This window comes from Danaus plexippus, assembly GCF_018135715.1.
Source record: "Danaus plexippus chromosome 18 unlocalized genomic scaffold, MEX_DaPlex mxdp_35, whole genome shotgun sequence".
In the NCBI taxonomy this organism is placed as follows: Eukaryota; Metazoa; Arthropoda; class Insecta; order Lepidoptera; family Nymphalidae; genus Danaus; species Danaus plexippus.
In genome coordinates, this window is record NW_026869854.1 from 511,437 (window position 1) to 536,899 (window position 25,463).

The 25,463-nt window shown below is 33.9% G+C and overlaps 4 protein-coding genes across 4 annotated transcripts; 2 read left to right on the plus strand and 2 right to left on the minus strand.

The window, feature by feature from the left end:
• The first annotated feature begins 208 nt into the window (after positions 1 to 208).
• On the plus strand, positions 209 to 7,324 carry LOC116773213 (DNA replication licensing factor Mcm5). The gene is made up of 13 exons (XM_061528616.1): positions 209 to 503; positions 612 to 759; positions 1,029 to 1,136; positions 1,374 to 1,546; positions 1,622 to 1,700; positions 1,776 to 1,934; positions 3,602 to 3,839; positions 4,009 to 4,202; positions 4,623 to 4,763; positions 4,956 to 5,132; positions 5,698 to 5,936; positions 6,337 to 6,479; positions 7,047 to 7,324. Exons 1-13 carry the CDS (start codon positions 349 to 351, stop codon positions 7,274 to 7,276), a joined length of 2,184 nt encoding a protein of 727 aa, XP_061384600.1. The 5' UTR covers positions 209 to 348; the 3' UTR covers positions 7,277 to 7,324.
• On the minus strand, positions 7,303 to 9,971 carry LOC116772913 (1,5-anhydro-D-fructose reductase-like). Its single transcript, XM_032665220.2, has 6 exons — positions 9,703 to 9,971; positions 9,461 to 9,628; positions 8,895 to 9,098; positions 8,338 to 8,588; positions 8,085 to 8,235; positions 7,303 to 7,916 (listed from the first exon to the last, which is right to left on the minus strand). The coding sequence occupies exons 1-6, from the start codon at positions 9,874 to 9,876 to the stop codon at positions 7,743 to 7,745; spliced, it is 1,122 nt and encodes a 373-aa protein (XP_032521111.2). The 5' UTR covers positions 9,877 to 9,971; the 3' UTR covers positions 7,303 to 7,742.
• Positions 9,972 to 10,278: 307 nt separating this feature from the next.
• On the plus strand, positions 10,279 to 23,531 carry LOC116773160 (N-alpha-acetyltransferase 40). Its single transcript, XM_032665556.2, has 5 exons — positions 10,279 to 10,503; positions 10,682 to 10,938; positions 11,099 to 11,257; positions 20,742 to 20,900; positions 23,336 to 23,531. Exons 1-5 carry the CDS (start codon positions 10,498 to 10,500, stop codon positions 23,472 to 23,474), a joined length of 720 nt encoding a protein of 239 aa, XP_032521447.2. The 5' UTR covers positions 10,279 to 10,497; the 3' UTR covers positions 23,475 to 23,531.
• On the minus strand, positions 13,677 to 17,970 carry LOC116773159 (UDP-glucosyltransferase 2-like). Its single transcript, XM_032665555.2, has 6 exons — positions 17,779 to 17,970; positions 15,931 to 16,398; positions 15,692 to 15,862; positions 15,211 to 15,442; positions 14,633 to 14,852; positions 13,677 to 14,232 (listed from the first exon to the last, which is right to left on the minus strand). Exons 1-6 carry the CDS (start codon positions 17,944 to 17,946, stop codon positions 13,881 to 13,883), a joined length of 1,611 nt encoding a protein of 536 aa, XP_032521446.2. The 5' UTR covers positions 17,947 to 17,970; the 3' UTR covers positions 13,677 to 13,880.
• Positions 23,532 to 25,463: the final 1,932 nt, after the last annotated feature.

The window sequence follows — 25,463 nt, forward strand, 5'->3', positions numbered from 1 at the left end:
TATAAACATTTCAAGAAACTTAATCATATCATTGATTATTCACGTGTTGCTTACCGTAAACATACTGAAAATATATTCTAAATACTTTTGTTTTTTTAAAGACAATGTCTTGAACTGTACTATATTTATTTTATAGTACTGGTATTCAGAGCTCAATAAAAATTACTTTGCTTCTTTCGGTAAAATACTTGTCAACTGTCACTTTTCGCGCCAAAGTATTTAACGAATAATAACTTTGTACATTATAATAAGCGCTTTGAACTACATGACTAACTTTTAAAGAAGCTTTTAAAGTAATCAAATAGAGTGTATTATATATTAATAGTGATATAATAATATCTCGTCAATATGGAAGGATTTGATGATCCTGGAGTGTTTTTCTCTGATAACTTTGGTGTAGAAGAAAATGAAAGCCAAGATCAAGTTAACCTTCAAGCAGTCAAAAAGAAATTTAAAGAGTTTATTCGCCAATTTCACACCGGAAATTTTAATTTTAAATACAGGTGACCATCTCACTTATACATATGCCTATGTTAGTTACTTATCGTTCGTTACTGTTCTGATTTTAAAATTTAATAAGATATAATTTACTTATTGCTCTTTCCTTACAGAGATGCGCTTAAGCGAAATTACAATTTACGTCAGTACTGGGTAGAAATAAATATCGAGGACTTGTCTAGCTTTGATGAAGTCCTTGCCGAGAAACTATATAAGAAACCCACTGAACATCTTCCAATTTTAGAAGAAGCTGCAAAAGAAGTAAACAATTTTCACTGATATTAGTATATTCTTCATAGTCATAGTTATCTATTATTTTATTTGCAAGTATTCAATATGAAATAAAGTCACAAGACCCCAGGTCATAGCCAAGAAAGCAAAAAATAATCATGTACTATCTTAATTTTAGTATTATCAAAAACTTTAATATTTAAAGATTATAAGATACTAAATTTACGTTAATATATATCATGTCTTTGTGAAAATAATGGTTTTAAAATTCAATTTTGAAAATATTAATCAAATTCTAGCTAGCTGATGAGTTGACTGCACCAAGACCAGAAGGGGAGGAGAAGGTTGAGGATATTCAAGTATTGTTGTCATCTGACGCTCATGCGTCCAATCTAAGAGAATTAAAAGTATGAAATTCTTGTCTTTATAATTTTATAGTAAACTATAATATCAATTTGTCAACTTTTCCAAGTGACGATAATGTTACAATCAAATTATTTAATTCAATGATCTCCTTGATTCATTATAAAAAATATCCACACTCTGGCTAGTATAGATTACATTCTTGTATTTTTAACAAATATGTATGTAAGCATAAAGACACATTATTTACATGATTATCACTATTTGTTTATTTCTTCCAGTCTGAGACAGTTTCAAGGCTTATAAAAATTCCGGGAATAGTGATATCGGCTTCCGGAATCAAGGCTAAAGCTACAAAAATTTCAATCCAATGCAGATCTTGCAGGAATGTGATACCAAATCTCCCAGTAAAGCCTGGTCTGGAAGGCTATGTTATGCCGAGAAAATGCAATACGTGAGACAGATCTGAACAAATCAATGTATATGTTATTAACATACTACATCACTTACAAACATATAATTTTTTCAGCGAACAAGCCGGAAGACCAAAATGTCCTCTGGACCCATATTTTATTATACCCGACAAATGCAAGTGTATTGATTATCAGGTAGACAGGTTATAGCAGTATGGTGTCTTTTATAAAGGAATTAAAAGGAAATGTTTAAATGTATGTACTGTCCAGGTATTGAAATTGCAAGAGGCTCCGGAGAGCATACCGCAAGGTGAGATGCCGCGTCATTTGTCGGTGTATTGTGAGCGTATGTTGTGTGAGCGGGTCGCTCCAGGAGCGCGTGTCACAGTGCTCGGGATATACTCTATTAAGAAGATTGCTAAAGCAGGGGTGAGTCTATGTTAAATCTAGATAATAAAAGGAAGTCGCCATTGGTTTTGTTGTATTAAAATATGTACTGATTAGAATTTTTACATGTTATACTAGCTGGGGATGCAAATTGGTCTGGTATGGTAGTTATCGTAGTACATATAAGTAATAATAATTAATTTTTCTCAATAAAATTATCCTACAATAAATGTATAGGTAATGAACAGATGCAAAAGTTTTAAATTCATTTTGGTACTATTGCTATGATATATTGTACAATGTAAAAGTCCAAAAAATTCGTTAATAAAGTATCGCAAATAGACAACAGACAAGTTATTTGTGTATATATTGTGCTGAGTGGAAAGACCAAAGACTGAAAGACAGAAGCTAATATAATATAATTATCTACCTATGTTACACTTGAAATGACATTATTTAACACTACAGAGCAAGTATAACTAATACACAACAGAAATACATGTATGTATAATATAGTTGTTTATAGTGAAGAAAAATAAATAAAAATAAAAATGATTATTACAAACAATTGCTCTTTTCTCATGTGAGACCCAGAGAGTTAGATTTCAACTGATCTCTTATGTTCTAAATAAAAATATTTACTTAACTATCCTTAAAATATATAGGGTTTTCCATTAAGGGCGCTTGATCGTGCAGAACTTCCATCGTAGCGTGTGCTGTGTGGCACGTAGCGCCGTCCTGTTGAAACCACATGTTGTCCAGATCCATATTCTCGATTTCAGGCCAAAAGAAGTTGGTTATCATCGACCGGTATCGCTCACCATTGACGGTGACGGCCACACCATTATCGTTTTCGAAAAAATACGGACCAATCACGCCTCCGGCCCAAAATCCGCACCAAACAGTCACTTTCTGCGGGTGCATTGCCACTTGGTGCACCTCGTGTGGATTGGTCTCGTCCCAAATACGGCAATTTTGCTTGTTGACATAGCCATTCATCCAAAAATGCGCCTCGTCGCTGAAGATGATTTTTTTGCCAAAATCGGCGTCAACTTCCAACTGCTCTAATGCCCAGTCAGCGAACACACGGCGCTGTCTATGGTCATTAACCTTGAGCTCTTGGGTCAGCTGGATCTTGTACGGGTGCAGGCTCAAGTCACAACGCAAAATTCGCCAAGTTGTCGTCTGCGAAAGGCCGAGTTCCTGTGCGCGACGCGGAATTGACTGCCGCGGGTTTTCGAGGACACTGTCGCGCACAGCGGCGATATTCTCGGCAGATCTCGCGTTACGTTGACGCACGGGAACCGGCTGATTGTTAACTGACCCGGTTGACTCGAATTTGTCCACCAATCGACGGATAGTCGACTCGGCAGGACGATCATCGCGACCGTAAAACGGGCGAAGTGCGCGGAACGTTGCTCGAACTGAAGACCCATTTTCATAAAACAATTTTATGATTTGCACGTGCTGCTCGACACTGTAACCTGCCATGGTGGTTTGGGAGGACGGAATGAATATAACACACTGCATTTGACAGCTGTCACTCAAACAACATGGCCGCAATCAGTTGTCAAAGTTCAAGCGTCCCTATTGGAAAACCCCTTATATGCATCTGAGAACACGCTGACAATCTAGACGTAATGGCTATCGAATGATGTGCAAAATGTTTGTAAATTTCATGACAACAAAATGACTATGCATTTCTGTAGAGGGAAGGTCGAGAGAAGGGTTCCGTGGGTGTGCGCTCGTCGTACCTCCGCGCCGTGGGCCTGTCCGCGGCGGAGGGCGTGGCGGGCGGCCTGCAACCCTTTACCGCCGACGAGGAGGAGCAGTTCAGGAGACTCGCAGCCTCGCCCGATATATACGACCGCCTCGCCAGATCCATCGCGCCCAGCGTCTTCGGCGCCGAAGACATGAAGAAAGCCATCGCGTGCTTGCTGTTTGGTGGTAAATTATATCAGCTTATTTTGTTTGTTACCTCTTATAAGCTGTAGGAGGGTTCCGATGACTACATAATTGATACATATTATATTATACGTTTTTACGACAAGGTTAAAGAAATCAAAATTGTTTTATATTTGACTTTTAGTTTTCTCTAAACATCAATACGTTTTAGGTTCACGCAAACGCCTCCCCGACGGTTTAACCCGTCGAGGCGACATCAACGTGTTGCTACTGGGTGACCCTGGTACCGCCAAGTCGCAACTGCTCAAGTTCGTGGAGAAGGTGGCTCCCGTGGGGGTGTACACGTCGGGCAAGGGTTCCAGCGCGGCCGGCCTCACCGCCTCCGTCATTAGAGATCCGGGCAGTGTTAGTACATCATAAATAACTTCTACGGCATTTACTATTTTCGTAATAATAATCATCTAGATACAGGATTTTAATTAAGTGCTATCCAGTTTGGTTAAAAAAATCTTATGGCGCAACTGATGCATATTAGTTTTATTTTACTTAAATTGGTGTTCTTAAATACTTAGAACTATTAGTTACAATGTAAAACTATATTATGTGACGAATCAGTTACAACCCAGCTCGGGATAGATACAAGGCGGACAGAACTGGAAGAGACAGTTACACAACAATCATATCTTGTTATACATCTGTTACTGTTGTACAAGATTTGAAAAGCATATTAAATTTTTCCTCAACATGTCTACATTAGCACCTTCCTAATAGACACTATAACATAAAATATCAGTAAATTTTTAATATACAAATATCTATTTACAGCGTAATTTCGTGATGGAAGGCGGGGCGATGGTGTTAGCTGACGGCGGAGTTGTTTGTATCGACGAGTTCGACAAGATGAGGGAGGACGACCGAGTGGCCATACACGAGGCCATGGAACAACAGACCATCTCCATCGCTAAGGTTTTAACTTAACTTGAGATACACAAATTCATCTATTGTTAAAGGCTAAAACTTATTTTTTATTGATATTTCATACCAATACGACAATATTTAGGGTAAATTAAAATGTAATTATGTATATTTCAATATTAATTTCATATAAAAGGTAAGAAATGTTTTATTACTTGTCATATCTATGGTGCAATATAACAGGCTGGTATAACGACGACTCTGAACTCGCGATGCTCGGTGCTGGCCGCTGCCAACTCCGTGTTCGGTCGCTGGGACGACACCAAGGCCGAAGACAACATCGACTTCATGCCCACCATTCTGTCCAGATTCGACATGATATTCATTGTTAAGGATGAACACGATCAGAACAAGGACATCGTAAGTTAACTGAAACTATTACTACTTACAGGATATTAATTCTATATCAGTTATTTTTCTCAGTTCTTTTTTTCTTTTTAAGATTCATTTATAATTTTAAATGTATCAGTTCGTACTAGGTGCGCTCATTTTAGACAGTAACAAATTTACATTCAGTATTGAAAACGGTACATTTTATCTTTTAAAATAACCCGGGATATTAATAGGTACTGAAAATATATCTTACATAATACAATACTTAAAGAGCAATCTAATAAATATTTTAAACCAATAGATGGAGCAACTAACCGTCAGGGACAGCTATAGTCTATTTTATGTGATTTCCTACAAAATACAACTACAAGAAATTTCATCAACAGGGACCATCATGATATTTCGAGATAAACTCTACCTTGTCTTATTCTGATATCTGAGCCACATACCTCTAAAGTTTTATCAAAATCCATTTAATAGTTATTGCATGAGAGAGCTACAAACATTCATACAGACTCGCATTTATAGTATTTATAAGGTTTATTTTATATATAACTGGTATATAAACAATATGAATGTAATTTTCATCCAGACCCTCGCCAAGCACATAATGTCAGTGCACATGGGAGGATCGTCAGCGAGAGAGGTCGCTGGTGAGCTGCCTCTAGCATTGGTCCGTCGTTATTCGTCTTATTGCCGCACTCGCTGCGGCCCGCGGCTCTCCCCGACCGCCGCTCAGCGTCTGGCCGCCAGATATGTTCTGATGCGTACCGGAGCTGCCTCGCAAGAGAGGCAGGCTGACAAACGACTCGCTATACCCATCACCGTCAGGTATGTTTACCACGTGTCACGTGACCAAATTTCCTACATTACTTTTTTATACTATTGCTTCATTCTTTCTACATTCTATTGCTTTGTATTTTGTTCAATATTTGACAAACGACTCATTAACAAGTAATTGGTTGGAAATTCTGCATGTATTTTTGATTCATAGTTACAACAAAAACTATAGCGTACGTTTATCGCATGATATGCTATGGGGCTAAGATACCAAAAATCTATTATATATTCATTAAAATTATGTCGTTTTCATAGCTATAGAAATAATATTATACATAATTGCAATCTCATTCTCTGCCTTATATTTTGAACAATTTAAGTTTATTTGAATTTGAAGTACATATGTTTTTTTATAATTATCTGAATATAACCAGAATTCCGTTCATTCTAGACAACTGGAAGCCATAATCAGAATATCAGAATCTCTAGCCAAGATGCAGTTGCAGCCGTTCGCGACGGAAGCTCACGTGACGGAGGCGCTGAGGTTGTTCCAAGTATCGACGCTAGATGCCGCCATGAGCGGAAGTCTCGCCGGTGATTAACGCGCTATTATAATAATTAGAAAATATATCATCATTCATTTTTCCATACATCCCAAGTTTTAAACAGTCAAGGTTAAGTAGAAAGAAATTTTCAAACAAAGGTTATTAGTAGTTCGATATGTAAATTGAAAGCATTTTGCTGAATATTTACTGTCAACACTCAAGTAGAACATTTATGGATTGACTATTACATATACTAGTTTTTGCCCGCGACTTATTTGCATCAGTTTTTGAATTAGGAATGTACAGCTGATTGGAGGAACTCTGTCCCTTACAGGATGTAAATAACCAGATTTTGGATTTTATTTTCTTTTTCGCTCGAACGGAAGAAAAGTATCCTATGTCCGTCTGAGCATCCTAAGCTTGTAATATATTTATTTAAGTATTTTATATGAATAAAATTTCTATTTGCAATTCTTCTGCATATAATCCTTGACTGTATTAAAGTCTACGTCCATCAATTCGCGACATTTCTTTTAAAATGTTTACTAAGTAATATAATTCACGTATTTATATATAGTCGGTAAAGTTATATTCATCTTTGTTTAACTTTTGACAGGCGCCGAAGGATTTACAACGGAAGAAGATCAAGAGACATTGTCTCGCATTGAAAAGCAACTGAAAAGACGTTTCGCTGTTGGTTCCCAAGTATCAGAACAGACTGTGATACAGGATTTCCTGAGACAGAAATATCCTGAAAGAGCAATACTCAAGGTCATACACACCATGATCAGGCGAGGCGAGCTACAGCATCGCTTGCAGAGAAAGATGCTGTATCGGCTATCATAATTTTTTTGTTTAAATAAAACCAACACATTATTATAATTTTTAATAGTACTTTCAGATTTTTAATCCACATGAGTAGGAATGAGTTACGAGTTAAAAGTTATTAAGGGCATGATTATACAGGATTTTATCCTATGTGGAAGCATAATGGCTGAAAAAATACATAACAAGCGTCATCATAGCGAATAACGTTACACGTGTCGCTTGAAGCTAATACTAACATATTTTATATCACGACTAATAATTATACCATGATACCTAAAGTCTAGACCTAGTCTTACTAGGAAATAAAATAATAAAGATGTTATATGCAGGTGGGGTTTGACTAGAACAGTTCAGAAAGAAACCAGAAATAGCTGAGTGTCATTCACTTTTGACTTTTCGCAGTATTTGGCGTCCAGGCAGTATTTTAGAAACTTAGATAAACTCCTAACTGCCTCTTAAATATAAGCAGCTTGTGATAAGTAAATCAATTCTTCTCGACTTCCACGACCTTGTCTAATTTGAACGGGTACTCAGGATGTTTTTCAACGCCTTTCCAGAACAAGAAATTAAAGATGCGTCCTTTCTCTCCCGTATCCAACTTCTTCAGACGGTTCATTTCGGACGGCGTCAGCTCAAAGTCGTACAACTCGGAGTTCTCCTGTAATCATCAAGAAAATATAAAACATGCCTTCAATATGGAGCTTGTTGAGATTTGTTTTTATTAGAAAAAATATAGTTAGCAGAAAGTGGAAAAATTTCTACCATGCTTTGATTTTATATTAAAAAATGTGATAAGAATATCTGTATAAATAATGTATGTATATACCTTTAGCCTCGTTTCGCTGGTGCTCTTTGGTATCACAACCACCTTCTGCTGGACCAGGAAACGCAATAAAACTTGTGCTGTCGTTTTGCCGTGACTTTTTGCTATGTCCGCGACCTCGGGATGTCCGAGTAAATCGGGAAATGCGCCAGGACTACAAAAATAATATAAAATTCATATCAGAATATCACCTTTTACATGATAGTAATCTTAGGTCTTAGTGCTACTTATAAATGTTCTTAGAATTAGAACTAACCTATAATTATACTTGTTAACGAAATGGTCCTTCGCCCCCGGAGACCCTAACGGGGCGTATGCCGTGACCACTATCTCATTTTCGGCGCAAAACTTCCTCAGTTCCAACTGCTGGAAGGAAGCGTGCAACTCCACCTGCAGCACTTGAGGTTTGAGCGTCGAAGCGGACATGATCCTCGCTATCTGGTTTTCGTTGAAGTTTGATAGTCCCAGATTACGAATACGGCCTTCCTTCTGGCACTCCTCCATGATCTACGTTAAACAAATCACCCACTTAATATAATACATACATACCTACATATATGTATAAATTAATTTCGCCAAGGAACCAACAAGATGGGAGTAAAGTATTTTCGATTTTACTCTTTTTTTTACATAACGAGATCGATTAAGATTATGAACTACTACCTATCGCATTTTATTATAAATAAAATTAATCACTTTGTGAGTAATAAAAAATACTTAAATTTTTTTCATTGACTAGCCTAGTTACCCCTAAAGCATCATATGGTTAAAGCGTCGCATTTCGTACAAAAAAACATGAAAAGCTTGAAGTACCTTCCACGTGGTGATGTGATTTGTGTCAAGGTCAAGGTCATACTCCCCGCTGCTCTTCACCAGCGGCGTCATTGTATCTGGGTTGCAGTGGAACCCGAATGGCATGTGAATTAAGTATAAGTCTACGTAATCCATTTGTAGCCTTTGTAATTGCAAATTTAAGAACTTTTTGACATCACCTGCTCTATTGCCCACGTGGGGTAGCTATGAAATAAGTTAAGGCTTTATGTAAAATACAGAACTATAAATTACAATACATTATTCATTATATTCGTAACTCAAGTTTAATAAATGGTGAGATTATTTTGCACTGATTGTAGTGATAAGCATTAATATATGATTCATGAGGACATAACTGTTATCTACAGAATTTATAGTAATTTTACACAATGATCAACTAATTCCGTCTTCTGGTTTCTCGGTGGTGTTATATAACCTTTGAAATAATTTTAAAAAATCCCTTGAAATCTTTAATTATTTCTATTTGCCTGAGTGTACTATTTATCATATATAAATTAATCAACAGGATATGTACAGAGATATAGTCTATATATATATATTATTACCTTTGTAGTTATAAATAAATCCTTCCTCGTTCCTTTCCCATTATCTATCCATTTTTTTATGGCATTTCCAATTGCCTCTTCATTGTTATAATTGAATGCGGTGTCGATGTGACGATATCCTAAATCTAATGCTTTGTACACAGTCTGCTCTATCACTTCTGGAGAAGCCTTGAAGATGAAAAAAATCGGGCTAAAAATTAGATATTAATAATGTTGAAGATAGTGCACCAAATAACACTAACCTGCCATGTACCCAGACCTAATGTAGGCATTAAATCATTAGTTTGTGAAAGTTTTACAAATTTCATATTTCTTAAAACTTTACTAATATTTCGACTAATGAATGGCAAACAATATTTAAAATTTTCTTTAGGCACAGAGAAAAATTCACTTCTTATAAACAACTTGACTGACATCCAACCTTGGCTTTGCGCCAAAATAACGATGGGCAAAAGAAGATTTAGTTTTCCATAAAGAACAAGTGATATTAAAACGATAGGTTAGTAAAAACAGACGTTTCAGACCATTTTCTTTAAGTATTGATTTTAGTGACGTAACAATACGAAATTTAAATTTCGCGGGTATAGTGGTCTGCAACATAATTAAATATAATTTTAATTTATATATATGATATAATAGCTTTAATCATAAAAATATTATTTCATATATGTTAAAGTTATATAAATCAGCAATACAATATTTTCTTTTCTAATTTTTGTATAATTTTCACCAGTCCTAAACGAAACTGTTACGCCAGTGTCACCATTACTAGGTTTTAATAGATTAAATTTTTTACGACATGTGTCTTAAAATGTGATACGATTGGTTTGATATGCACCACCAGGATATTTTAACCAATCGTAATGCTTGAACAATATCCATTTCACAATTTCTTGTTTCGCGAATAACAGTTTTGACTTACAGTTACGGCATTGTATTGTATGTTTGTATATATTTTATTTGTGCAATTCTTCCCGCCTATTATAAATTAAAGATAGCAAAAATATATAGCATTATATACAGTCTATTTGATAAAAATGGGAGTAAGTATTAATAGCTTTCTTAAACAATATCATTTATTATTTTATTAAAATTACCAATTCTATAGTCGATATGTGTTTCTAATAATTGTGATGCCTAAAAAACACTTAAGAATGGCTCACAATGTGGAGAAATATGTTTTATAGTATAACACATCTCATATTTTAATACTTTTCATAGAAGAAAACACTGGCATCTGCCAGTAAGAGCAAGGAAAAGCGTCAAGCTAGAAAGCTTGAGCAGCGTCGAATAGCCGACGGCATGTCCTATGTAACTTCTGCAAATAGACTTAAAGACCTGGCGCCCTTGTGCAAAGAGTTGCTTGTGTATTCAAACAAAGACTTAGAAATTGACATGTATATACAAAGGGTGACTGAACTCAACAGAAGTGTTCTGGATTGGGCTATAGACCTTACAGAAAGGAATATGAAGAGGCTGTAAGTATCAATAAATTAAATGTTTACACACATTGAAAAAAGGACTTCTCTGAATTCCACTTAGATATTAATGATTTCTTTCATGATAGGGCAATTTACTTCCTAAGTACTTGTTATACAATTTCGTAATTTATTTTACTTTTATTGTTACATATTTCAGCTATGAGACATGTGCATGGGGTTGGAACAGAGATCGTAAAGTTGAAGAAATGACTGATGATGCTGCTTGGTACCTGATTGCTAAGGATAAAGATAATGCATTACAGGCCTTCTCACATTTCAGATTTGATATGGACTTTGGAGATCCTGTGTTGTACTGGTAAGAAGCATCGATGTTACCAAAGATTACGTAGTAAAGATAAATTTTATCAAAATTATGTAAAATTTACTTTTGCAATTTGTATTAATTGACATTAGTTTCAAAATTTTCTTATAAAATAAAATTACTTTCTGCATGTATTATTGGGAAAATGTGTTGAGAAGTTTTCTCACTTACTAGAGTTCAGTATAAAATTGTTAGTAAAATTAGTTCGACTACCCCACAATTAATATAACTAAATTCTGGTGAATTACGAATATAATTTTATAATTATGCAAAAAAAACTTACAATCAAAGGTAAGTAGCAGACTATATGTAAGGGATGTAATACTTTATAATACTTTATAATATATAATGTACATGTTATTAAAATAGATATATTAAAGGAAATAAGTTACTACAGTCCTTGAAATTCTAAGAATATAAATAATTTGGCCAGTACATTAATCAGATAGATTCTTGTTCATCCCGAGATATATTTGCCCTCAAGTATCTCATGTGTGTATCTAAAACTGGGGGGACTAAATTTAGTACCATGACTGTAATCAATATACATATAATAAGACAGTAAAAATCGAATGTCTGTACATTAAATATTTTTTCAAAAAACTGATAGGAGGCAATTAAAGAAGAGTCATAGAAAGCAAAAAAACAATTTAAGGGATTTTAGTCTGTTTGTCTGTTTGGTACGTTGTAACTTCAAAACTACTCAACGGATTTGAACGCGGTTTTCACAGTTGGATTACATAAAATTAGGAGCATTGTCAAAACTTTATTTCGTCAAAATCGGTCAAGGGAAAAAGAAGTTATGGTCAATTTTAAGTTTGATATGTATATGGTTGTGCGAAAAGCGACCGGTCAATTTTAAGTTTGATATATATAATATATATGGTTATGTGAAAAGCAACCAAAAGGCGGGCGGAGCCGCGGGCAACAGCTAGTACATACATAAATAACACACCCACTTCAGAAACTACTATAAGCAAATGCAATTCAAAATTATCCACTGATTTTGATCATAAAGGGAACATATAAGAAATAAAAAAAATATTTATTTTGGGAAAAAACTAAGTTTTCTTTAGCAACAATATAGTATAATAAGTCGAAACTTTGTAACCTTACCAATAGTTTGTAAGTGAAACCAAACAGAGCTTTCAGTTGATCATTCATACATAGTTACTCATGAGAGTATCAATGTATGCTATATATAATGTAAGGTATATGAATATCAAGCTAAAGACAGTCGGTTTAGTTTAACGATTTAAACCCGTGGTAAGTTAGACACGAGTCGATTAGACGGAGTTTTCTTCGCAAAACAAACGTTAAAGTAATTTCCGTTTTAATAGTTACATATTGTTTTTGCGGCATATTATTTTAAATAATACATTTGTCTGATATCGGCTGCCATATTCGTCTGGCTGTCGACAGAAAAATTTGAACCTTGTGGTTTATATTGTTAGTTATCTCAAAGAAATTTTAAATAAAACATGCCTAAACACACTTTTCTAAAATCCTTTGTGTAAGACATAGCCCAAGTTCATAGGAAAGCGTTTGTTGAAAATGACTTTAGAATACGGATATAATACATACATACGAAGTTAGACATTCACCCGGACGAAAGTTCAGTACGTTTATTATAAGTTTACATGGTTAAATACATACGGAGCGTTAAAAGTGTTGCATTCATAAAATCTGTCAATTATAGTATTTACGTAGGTTGTTGAATGAGAAACTGCAAACGTTTCGTATATAGTATGACGATGGTAGCTTGTTTTAAGCCTACAATTGCTCTCGTTAGAACGTATGTGTCATAAAACTAATATTTTTCGGATTTACTACGCGAATTTTATTATTTTAAAAACTACATAATCCCGACGTGTCGCGTTGAAATCAATATCCGGAAAAAAAAAAATATTTAGGTTCGTGTCCATGGAGACGGACATTTTTTTATAGATCCGCCTTATATAGCTATCCGTAAAATTCTTTAAACTTCAGTATGCTCAGTACAAGTTTGCATTGTTATGCTATACAGCGTTTCCTGTCTCTCATTCAGTAACCTACCTTAATGTTATGAGTCTCATAAATAAAAACACGTAACGCTCCACATGTCCGATGCGATCCTGAGGTAAACATACAGTTCTCTTGACCTTCAAAAACCACGTTGTCAGCGTTAAGTCATCTGTTCTTATTAAAATCAGATATAAAGGCCCGGTTACGTGCGAATGAAGCCTTAGTTTTTAAAAAAATACCCACCCCCCTAGGATTTAAAAAGAAGGTTAAGCACCCGTAAAAAAATGTATAATATTTTTTTTTAGAGGTTACTTTCATTTTACAATTTCTTCAAAAGTCGTTTCAAACTATTATTCATTGTTTGAGAATTGCCATAATGTGAAAAAAATACTCGATCTATTTTGGGGAATATTTATTTCATTGAATACGTTTCCATCTCCTGGCAAAGCACTATGTTGGCAACACCGTTCATACATATACATATATATAAAAATATTAAGCTTCTATTTTCGTCATTGATGTCTTAACTCCACTGGAAGGCGGGCTTAATAAATATCTTACTAATTATTATTTACAATATACATATCTTAAACAATATTGTATCAAAGGAATTCTAATTAGGCTTCACTTTGTATAACCAAAGAAAACACTGGAACAAACTACTGTTCCTTATAAAAAGTCTCTTCTCTATAACGGTGTGTTTCTCGCACCACCGAACGCAACGGGTGCATAGGTATCTGAACAGCTTATGTAGTATGTATGTGATGGTGGCGGTGATGGCTATGATTAGGGCTGCCACATCGAGCAGGTGGTACTGGGCGTAGGTCAAGTCGAGAGCTGGGGACCGTAGGTGATGTGCACCCCTGTGTCTTATGACGTATTCGATCCAGTAAATCCCAGTCTCCAGAGGTGGTAGAGGCCGGTCCAAGAATTTATCTCTAAGTTCGATAGCTTTCTGTTTGTACCTGTAATGTTGATCTTCGATGTAATTTTGTGTACTTGCAACAGTTTATCGTTTCAAATGTCAATAAAGTTATCGCGAGACAATTAATTCTGTTTTTTAAATGATAATTAATGCGATTTATCTGTTCGCTTGTATTCGACGCGTGTGTAATTTTTATAGGTATTTCGGGGTCAAATGTATAATACTAGCTGATACCCGCAGCGTTGTCTACTGTATGTATTATGTGTAAATCAAAATATTTCTATAAAATTCTGATTAGTTAGTATGTTTTTAAAATGTTTAATTATCTGTGGACAACTCATTAAAAGTTTACATTTATGCATAGTAAACCGAGCACCAAAAACCGTTCTATATATAATTTTTTTTGTTATATATTTTGTTGTGACAAATGGTTGTCATACCTCGTATTTGTCAATAGCTGTCTTAACGCGTCTCTCCATATCTCGGTGGTCGAATCGCGTAATGTCACAATCCTAGCGACGCCTCGATCGCTCATAGCACGTGCGTTTAAAGCCTGATCAGCGTACAACGGCACCATCAGTATAGGAACACTGCACGCAACAGCCTCTTGCGTACCGAGTAGACCACCGTGAGATATGAATAATTTAACGTTTGGATGGCCTGTAGATGGAACACAATTAATTTTATTTATTAGCCCCACCTCAGGGTCTTATTCACAGAAAGGAGACGTAAAAAAAGTATTTTGCTACGGAATAATTTCTTATACCTTAATTATTATTATTATTAGAATCATTGAAGATCTTTTTATATCATTTTCTATGTTATACAGTCTTTAAAGAGTATATGTAGCTAATCTTATTTCATTGTTCGTCTTCATTCGAAACTACCTACAGAAAACATTCTTTCATTTTTGTAACATAAGTTGTTTCTAAATTTCCGTTGGCGGCTTGTAGTCAATTATTGTTCTATAAAAACGAACACATACTTTTTATATTTTTGAGTCTATAGCCAAACTTACATAAAGTTTTGTATTGCGGTATCCAATCCATTGCATAAATGTTGTCTGGTACCGTCAGATTCCCCTGCAGCATCTTCTTGTTCATTTTCACCAGAACGGTCTGTGGCAGTTCAGATAATGCAGCGAATATTTGTGTCAGCTGCACGTAAGGTATTGTTTCGATGCGAGACATAGAACCGAAGCTCCAATATATGATTCCCTCGTCAGCATTGTCCAGGAGATTTCTTAATTCCTAAAAATATATGTATATTAACATATATAGAACAAACAAAAAGTCTCGGAAATCTGTCATGTTACAGAATTCTGAGACCAAAATCAGGAATTGCCTAATTGTCGGAATAATTAATGCAGATCTAATTAGGTCACTAGATACTATCTTATTTATTGGTACAAATGCATAAATTTCACATTGTTATTCGATAGAAGCTAGACAGTTATGATGGACGCGAATGCATTATCTCTATTAAATATATTAAACTACCTTCGGTAACTGTTGCGTGCTGTCAAGATGTAAGCCCCCGACCTCCACCAGAGCTGGCACTAATGGTCTTACTTCGTTTATACTAAAGTGACTGTTGGATAATACAAGGCTATAGTTCTGAGCTAAACTCTCAAGCCTCGGACCTGGACCAAACAACCTGTCAGCGATTATCTGTGTGCAAAGAAATATATTTAGGCTTATTGATAAATTATAAATTTACAATACATATATGTACAGACCTGTGATGGTATCTGTGATTTGTTCCTGTAAAACGCCTTAGCCCATATCACTGCTACGGTATTAATAAAACGTTGAAATAAGTTCATATGTTGTCCGTAACCCATCATGTAGGCTGGCACATAGGCAGTTTCTTCTGGATTTCCCAATTGATCGTTCAACCAGGGCAAAGGAACACTCGAGAGCAACCCCACGACGGGTGCATCAAATCTCTTACCGAAAGGCAGAAAGCACTCGCTACCAAATACTTCGACTATCACCAGGTCGAATGTCTTGGAGGAATTTACTAGTGCTTTGACTTCAGCATGTTGGGAAACAACATCACAAGCGTGTACGCATTCCTTGATGATATTCTCCAAATTTCTTATAGTGTCCGGTTTGAAGGTCGACTGCTGTTTCGTCAGGTTGTTGGCTAAATCTGGAATCGTGCCAGCTAGGTTGATCTCGTCCACGTTCGGCGGCGGATTTTTCTTTAATCAGAGTAAATACACATATATAATATTATGTAAGTCTGTTGGTCTATTCATTTGGTACGGTTGGGTGAGTTCGCGTGCGAGATAAGATGTTTAATAGACAAGTGAACTCTACCCCTATGAGTTACAAAGTTCAACTTCATTGATAGTGATTGATTTACTTATTAGGCTAGACACGGAGTCTACATACAACAATAGGACCTGTACCACATATCTATTTGATGTAAACACACTGTTATATATATTATTCGATATTATTTGTGGGGAAAATATATTGTATTATTGATATTTACCGGTAATTTAATGAGAAAGTTAGTCTATCACATCATTATGATATGGGATTTGTCGAAGTCTTTGTTTATTTTTTATTTGCCGATATAAGTTTAATCTTATTGTGACCTATCCCAAGTAACTTAATTTATTTTTTTATCATTTATCGTCTGCAATGTTAAAATGAGATACGAATTTATGAAGGCGAATCAATGTCATGGATATTATAACAACATTTTATATTTAAAAAAAAATTAAAATCAGATTAATCAGTTTTAAACTACCTACATACATGCCTCATTTATATCAGTTAATAGAGAACTAGTACTGTCCATAGATAATAGAATTCAGTAAGCAGTAAACAGGAAATAAATTGTTTTGAACAGCACATTCTGATCTTATTATGACATAAAGATTATGTAAGAAAATTTGTAGTCGTTTAGGATTATTATTTGCATCATATACAGCCTTTTTATTGAATGAAAAGAAACATATTATCTAGGGTCTACGGAGCTAAAGAACTATTACTCTCGTCACTAAGTTATCTTAAAAAATAAATATATAATTTTAAATAAATAATGTTGACATTAAGTGAAAATAACAAAAAAAATACTAAATTAACTCAAAGATTTGTAAATTTCGCTTTGTTTTTGTTTCGTATATTTTTTATTTAAGAACGTTAGTAAATAAATTTTTTGTACATATTATTACGTGCACTGATTTATGATTTGAGAATAAATTAGGCTACGCGTCAGAAGTTATTATATTAAATTATAGAATAGACAACTGTCTGCCAAAAAATCAACTGGTAAATTAGTTAACTTTGTTTCGATACAGTATGTATTGTATAAAGAATTTTTTCGTCACATAATTTCTATTCATGAATCAAATTAAGCTTAACTTAAGTTAGAGTATAAATAATCAATTTTAACGTAAAAATTCGTATAAAAATATTTAAATTTAACAAAAAAAGTATAACGATTAATAGCATCGAAGCATCATCATTTCCTTAACAGTAAATCAAGCAATACATTTTGCTAAAATTACTGAACTTTTAGAGCTTAAATTTAAAGTCTTCAACAAGCTTATTCCCATAAAAATACATACCATAGCGAAATGCGTGATCACAGTTATATTATGCCCATTGATCGCTAGAGCTTCTATGAGCCGGCCGTACATCGCGTAATGGCTCTTGGTGTTGGTGGGCAGCACTGCCAATATGCTGGCAGCGTGGACTGTAGCGCAGCATAGCGCCAGACACAGCAGCGCCTGCATCCCGATGCAGCTAGACACAGATTGCGGCTGATATGACAACTCCACCAGATATCGCCAACCACTCCGCACTCGTATCACTAACCCTGTGACCTCTTCAGCACCCTTGCCAATAATTCGTAGTAATCTGAGTTTTCATGACCACACACGCCTAATCATATTGGTTCTGTGATGCTCTACAGTCTGGACCTACAATTTTTTTTTATTTATTTTTTTATTATGTATATCTTATAAATTTTTATTTATCGGCTCGGTTTTGTTGTATGTAGTTCCAAAATTTAACTTTTCCAGCCCGTGTCATGGTAAATATTAATTAAGTTTTTATCAATACATATTTTTTAAGAAGTAACTATTTTGAAAGAATGTTTGAGTAATTCCAGTATCTATTACTTAACTTACGCGGATATTTTTACGTGATTTCTTACATATAATATTTTTAAAATTATACAAATGTAACTTTTTTTAATATCATATATTTAACAGAACATTTTATAAATTATTTTATTATTGGGGAGTTTTTTTTTTAATATTTTGTAATTATTTATAGCTATGAAAGCTCTCGAAATTCATTTAAATACTGAACGTATCCGTTAATACTTAGTAGAAAAACTCATCTACTCATAGTTTGTTACATTTATATGAACGTAAAGACCGAAGGATATTACTAGGAAGTTGATAATTTTTGGAATTTCCCGATTCATTAGACATATATTTTATATTAAAAATTATTTGAAATATATTTAATTAGAAATATATAAAAACTATTATAAAGATTTAAACAATTAATATACGAGGAAAAGCTTCAAACGTATTTTTGGCTTTTAAAAATTTTATAAGTCAGATAAAGTAGAATTAAAACTAACACAATATTAACTTTTTAAGTTTAGGATAGCTAAGGTCAGATAATAAACTAACGGATCACAGACACACGAAACTGTACTGCAAAGAAGTCACCGAGGCCCATGGTAGATAATAAAATTTAGCGTAATTTAAATCTTTTACCTAAAAATTTTATAAAACTTAAGGTTTAATGAACAAAAGTTATTAATAAATAAAGAATATATATATTCATTTTTAAGATGGCTTTATTTAAATAAAACTATGACTCCTCATTTCACTCGAAACTTCGGTAACTTGACAACCGCGATGGAACATTTATTATATATATAAGTATTAAAAATTATCTTTCATTGTCTATATATTTTACCTTACAAGCCACTTAACATTAGAGTGCCGGGTGCGTAAAGTTACAAAAATTTTAACAACGCGAATATTATAGTAAAAATATAACAAAATTTATGTTTTAAAAATTCCTGATTATTAAATATATGTCGAAAATTCCGCATCTTTTATATTTTATATTACAAAGTCTCGTGAACAGTGCATATGTTTTTTCCTGTTAGGCCGTTATCATAGACACGAAGACGTCTCAGTAACTCCATCACTAACGATTATTTTATATCATATTTAATTCAGTTAAAACGAATACAAAACAAAGACGCTCGGACAAACTTAACTAGGAATAATTTATTAGGTCAGCATTATATATAGCTGTATATTTCGAATGAACACAGCACAGGAATCCGTACAAAAATATATGTACTAGAGTGTCTTTTTGTCACATAGAAACTCCATATAAAATACCGGTATAACATATACGTTGCGTAATAAAGAATAATTCGTCTACAATTGTTTTATTAATGGATACTTATAATAATAATTCCGTATAATCGAAGACGAGGGTAAAGCTTATATCTAATAAATTTTTCCGTTGTCCAAATATCATCGGAATAGTCAGTCATGTATCAATCCGACCTTATTCAGGTCAACGCATCTGCATTCCGTGTAAGGTAATATGTTAATGTTCTCATTAACAATTGATTTCTTATTAATACAGAGAAATAATTAATATTATAACTAATAATAACTTGATTTCGTTGTTTTTGGCGTCAAACATCAACAACACAAAGTAACAAATAAGTTGATCAGCTCAGTGATAGCCATTGTGACACGAATAGTTCACAGGCGATATAAAAGATTTTCCTTATAAGAAGCACCTTTGAACACTTTAATGGAATTGAAAATGTGAGAATACACATATCATGCGGCTGGTCAATGGATTGTAGCGATTTTTAGATCATTGTTTTTATCTCAAATTCACGTCGCTGACTCATTATGAATGAAATTGACATTCAAATAGTTGTTTCTAGAAAGCGGTTCTGATACGAAGTAGGTGTAAGGCATATTATAATCAAACAACTAATAACTTATATATATAAGGAAATTATATAAGGTGGTAACCGGACGTTCCAGGAAAACTACGAAACTTACTTATATGTATATTATAATAAAAATTACATATTAAAACTTATAACCTATACCTAAGACTACATGATTGCCCCGATGTTAGGATAGCAATGCCATTCCATAGCTTGTGTGGTATCAGGAATCTTCTGGTTCACACGGCTTGGTGTTCGTTCCGCGGAGTCAGCGGCGTCACTTGTTATATGATATTTTATCCATACAACGATGTTGCCCCGGCGATGTTCATTTATTTTATAATATGTATCGCGTACGTAACGAGGAGAGGGAGGGAGAAAGTAATAAACAAAATCATTAAGGACAAAATAATTCATAATGTCCTGCGTATAACAGAAAGCTCGTCTATAATTAAATATAATATTGAATTAAATATATATAATTCACCTTTTAAGGTAAAAATAAAACCTCTTTCTTTCGCTGTTTCTTTTCTTTCTGTACGTGTTATTCTGGTCTCGAATGATGTCCGTGTCCAACAGCTATGAGGTTCAGATCGAGGAGGGCGGCCGTCGTCGCGGGCTTGGTCAGAGAGTGCTCTGTGTTCTGGAGCGACTGGCTCAGGCCACACGGATGAGGTGTGTCCGGCTCACAGCCCTCACGCACAACCCCTCGGCAGCTGCATTTTTCAGAGCGTGCGGGTAAGTTCACATATACACACACATATATGTTTATATATATGTATATATACAGACAATACTAACTAACGACGCGTTATTAGTTTTATTTTACTTTATAAATTAAATAAATTAAATAATACTTTTTATTACTCTAGATCATATATTTTTTCAATTCTAATTTCAATAACTATTCGTAATAATTCATAATTGTCATACAAATAGTCTCACGAAAACTCGTTTTTATACAAGTCACAATAAAACCGTCGTTAAAATTATTATGTTATAAAACGATCGGCAACTTAGTTACAAAACGCTGTTTAAAGATAAAGGTGCATTGTAATGTCAACGAGAAATTCGTTAATTGCTCCCCGTTTGGTGTTATCACTCACGGCGAGTGGGGTTAATGTAGTGTGATAAACAAATAATAGGACATTATCGGTTAGTGCAACGCTGTCCAGAATGTGTCTGAAATGCCGTACCGTAGTATCGTAGCTGTCACGAATGAAAAGTATGAAAATTATAATACTAAATCTAATGATGTTGTCTCTGTTAGATGTATCTATGTAGCTGGTACATAGGAAAATCCGTTATTGAGCGCTTCACATACAATAAAATCAAAATCATTGAATGATGTTTGGCTGTGTCCGTGTGTCCGTCTGTAACTTTGTGCTTGTATCTAGGAAACGGCTCAATTAATTCAAGTTTGGGTTTCGTTAATACTATCGTGAGATTCACAGAAAAAATAAGTTTTTATTCAATATATATGTATATATTTTAATAAGAAAGTTATATCAATTAACAAATCTTTAAGTTAGTTTTGCGAACGAGCGTTGCGATGTTGTTCAAACATATCAAAAGCTTTTTCAAGATGTTACAGCGGTGTCAATGAAACTATTGCTATGGCTGAAGCCACAAACTATTAAAAAAAAAAATATTTATTTCAGCTAGCATATTTAATCTCAAGCAGCCATTCTATATTGTAACTAAAAGTTTCATAAACTATAAGTAAAAATTTTATTTTTAAGCATTTTATTATAAAGTAAATACAGCAAAATTATTCAAACTAGTAGCTAATAGAAAACATAACCCTCCTGGCAGCAGTCGGGTAAATAAACGTACTTTCATTTATAAGCTATGAAAGTTCGTTTCGTTGCGTTCCGCTATTTAAAATATGATTACAATAATTAATGTTTTAATATCATCAGTTCGGAAAGTGATTTAAAATGCATCAACGCGACAAACACTGAGATATGAAAAAGTCTCATTAAAGTTAGCTTCATGCGATACGCGTGTGATATCTACTGACGTGTGTGGTCTGTGGAGATACAGCACGCTTACCACGCGTTTGGAACGAACTAAATACGGGACGTTTGGAGTGTTTCGTTCTTTAATCTCCAGTAACAGGGTTGTATCAACGTAGTTTTATGAACAAAAAACTGAATACGTTCCGTATTTAGTGTGACGTTGCAAACCTCTAATAAGGGTACCTAGCAAGCTAAACACGCGAGTTAGAAATCAATATTATTTTTTCTATCATTTATTTATAATAAAGAATTATTTTTGTTCAAGAATATGATATTTTTTTTTCAAATTTCACAATGGTTTGCTGATTTATATATTTTCCGTTTTTTATTTTTTTTATCTGTTGGTGTGTGTATGTATGTTTGTTTATTGCTCTAACATCCAAAAACTTCTGAACGAATTTTGATTTGATTGCTGTTTGGGTTTGTTTAACTATAAATTATTAATATGTCTCTAAATCCAAACTCGAAGATCACGTGAGCCGAGTCAAGAGCATAAACTGTTATATAAATATGATGCAAAGATAAGAATTAATGTGTGATATGATTTGTTTTAGTTACTTTTTCAACAAATTAATCTACACTCTGTACTTAATAAATAAAAATTTTGTGTATGTTTGTAATTTCAAAGTAACGGCTTTTGACTTGACGTAAAAGTCGGTACATACCACACATACCACAATAATGTACTTTTTAAAATTTATTCCGTCCGTGTGTCTGTTCCGTCTCGTCTCTGGAATGACTAATGGTAGGTTAGTGTTAATGTCTTAAGGAGTAGCGTAGACTACTCTGACAGCGACTTCAAGAAGAGGAAAGTTATTAAGTCGAATATACAATTATTATGTCTTTTTAAATCAATACAATGCCCTTCCCATTAGGTGAGGGCAATATGATGAGGTAGTTCCATTAACAAGTCAGGGCCAGGACTTGATTAAGGGATATTCGAAAAAGTAAATGAAAAGTCGTAAAGAATATGACGCGTATTTCAAGGAGGTTTAATAAGGGGCCAGAGCCACGACCAGCCAGTTGCAATAATAAAACTAACCTAACCTAACACAAATACATACATAATAATAATAGTATGGAAAAAACAAAACGACCAAAACAAAAATGAGATAATACATACAGCATTGAAATGTGGTTAATATTTTTTAGGTACAGTATAGACGACACAAGCCCGCCCAAAGAGGAGACGAACCATTACGAGATACTCAGCAAGGCTACTGAACACGTGGAGGGTGAAGACTCCGAGGAACAGTCAAGAGATGGCGCTATACAAACAGACATACACTGACCGAATAATGTTTTGTTAAATAAATTTTAAAAAAATATGTATATTGGTTTACTCTCAATCAACGAAACGTTGACAGAAATAACGCTTAGTACGAGTCCGCATCGTAACGCTACTTACTATTTCAGGTATCACATTGAATAACCTTAGTATTATGTGAAGAATAATGGATGGAAAACTATTAACGCTCCGTTTGTAGTGACGACTAAGTATACAAATTATAATATATTTATAAATTAATGCTTATATTTAATATTTTCTATCATAATAAATTCATTAGTGACTTCTTAAAACTCACAACTAATTAGGTGAATATATCTTTGCTATGGCTTCAAATTATTATACATGTCTTATAAAAAAATAGTTATAATATTTCCTTGTGTACAATATAAAGCCCACACGCTGTGGCAGTAAATTTCTATTTAACTAACGTATGTAGAGCCCTCTAGCTCCAGGAGTGTTCATGAGCGGCAAGGACCACTTACCATCAGTTGGCTAGCCTGCTCGTTTGCCCCTATCATAAAAAAAAATCCATTAAATTGCGTTCAAATTTTTTTTCATTCTATATCAATGTCAGATATATAATAAAAAGCCATTGATGCAACTGAGAGAGCAATGGAGATAAAATGAATCTCCGGGGAACCACCAATTACAGCTTGTATTGATATAACCTTTTTATTAGTTCAAGTACGATTCGTGGGACCTACAATATTATGATTTCTTTTAAAACAAACATAATGAAATCGTAAAGAAATAAAAAATCGAAGTAAAAGTGCGTTTCATGTGTCGCTACACATACATGAATTATTATATGTCTTTTCGTTAAGAAAATCCCCGATTTTGTCGATTGATTCTGGATTGAATTCATCTGAATGACATATAATCTTCACAATATAATTAACATATAGTTCAGTTCAATACAAATGAACAATTGTAAACAAACGTGATCAGCTGACATTGACAGACACTTGTCTATGCCCCTAGTGATGTGAAAGATACTTTATTCTTAATTGGTCAATTGCTTTGTTTACAAGATTGCCAAATTTTATCGAAATGAAGTATAAATAACATTAATTGAGTAGGTACCATCCTATGTCAGCTTTTTATTATATATTGAATTATTTAAAAAGTTATCATACTTCATATCTGAAGTTCGAAAATCTATGAGCTAATTACAGAGATATGACCGGGAGCAAAATACTTTGAATAAAATATATAGAAAATAATTATTGAAATCAGTGCCATCTAGTGGTGGAGATTGATTTCGAAATTAATCAAAAACTCGTCTTAATTATTGCTGGATCATTAGACATCTTTCGTAAAAATTAATATTGTGGAATAATTAATAAAAAAAAACTGTTATTTAAAATCTATATTTTGAGAAGGAAATTTTATATATTATATACTTTTTAAATATTATTATATGTGTGCACATCATAAGGATTAAGTCTCCAGTTTACACAGTGTATTTATCGGTCCATGTAAATATTCTGTGATTGTTTTATGAAAGTAAATAAAAAACATCATTTATCTCCCGATCGATGGTTTAGACGTGATACTCACGATACCTTTAGTACGTACGTAGCATTTAACCAATGTTAAGTTTGTAATAGAATTAAAATTAAAAAAAAAATTTATCAGAGCAACTGGAACTTTACATTAGGGATGGTGCAATCTCAAATATTGCTGAATTAATTTTACACGAAATAATCTTGAGAATCTTAACTTCAGGGTTATTATTTCAAAACGAATCAAAGATCGATACATATAATAACAGCGGGGATGACACGGCTTGCACCTAACACTTCCCTAAACCGGTGTTTAAACCTATTTTAATCTTTTTTAGTTCGTCGAGTCTTAATTTTGGTGTGAAAAAGTTAGGTTTGACTTGTGACTTTTAAACCATCCAAGCAAATCATTATTGTTGCTTTTAGTTTATGCTGTTCGTCGAGGGTTATTGAACGATACAAACTAAGGATGACCTTTAGGTAT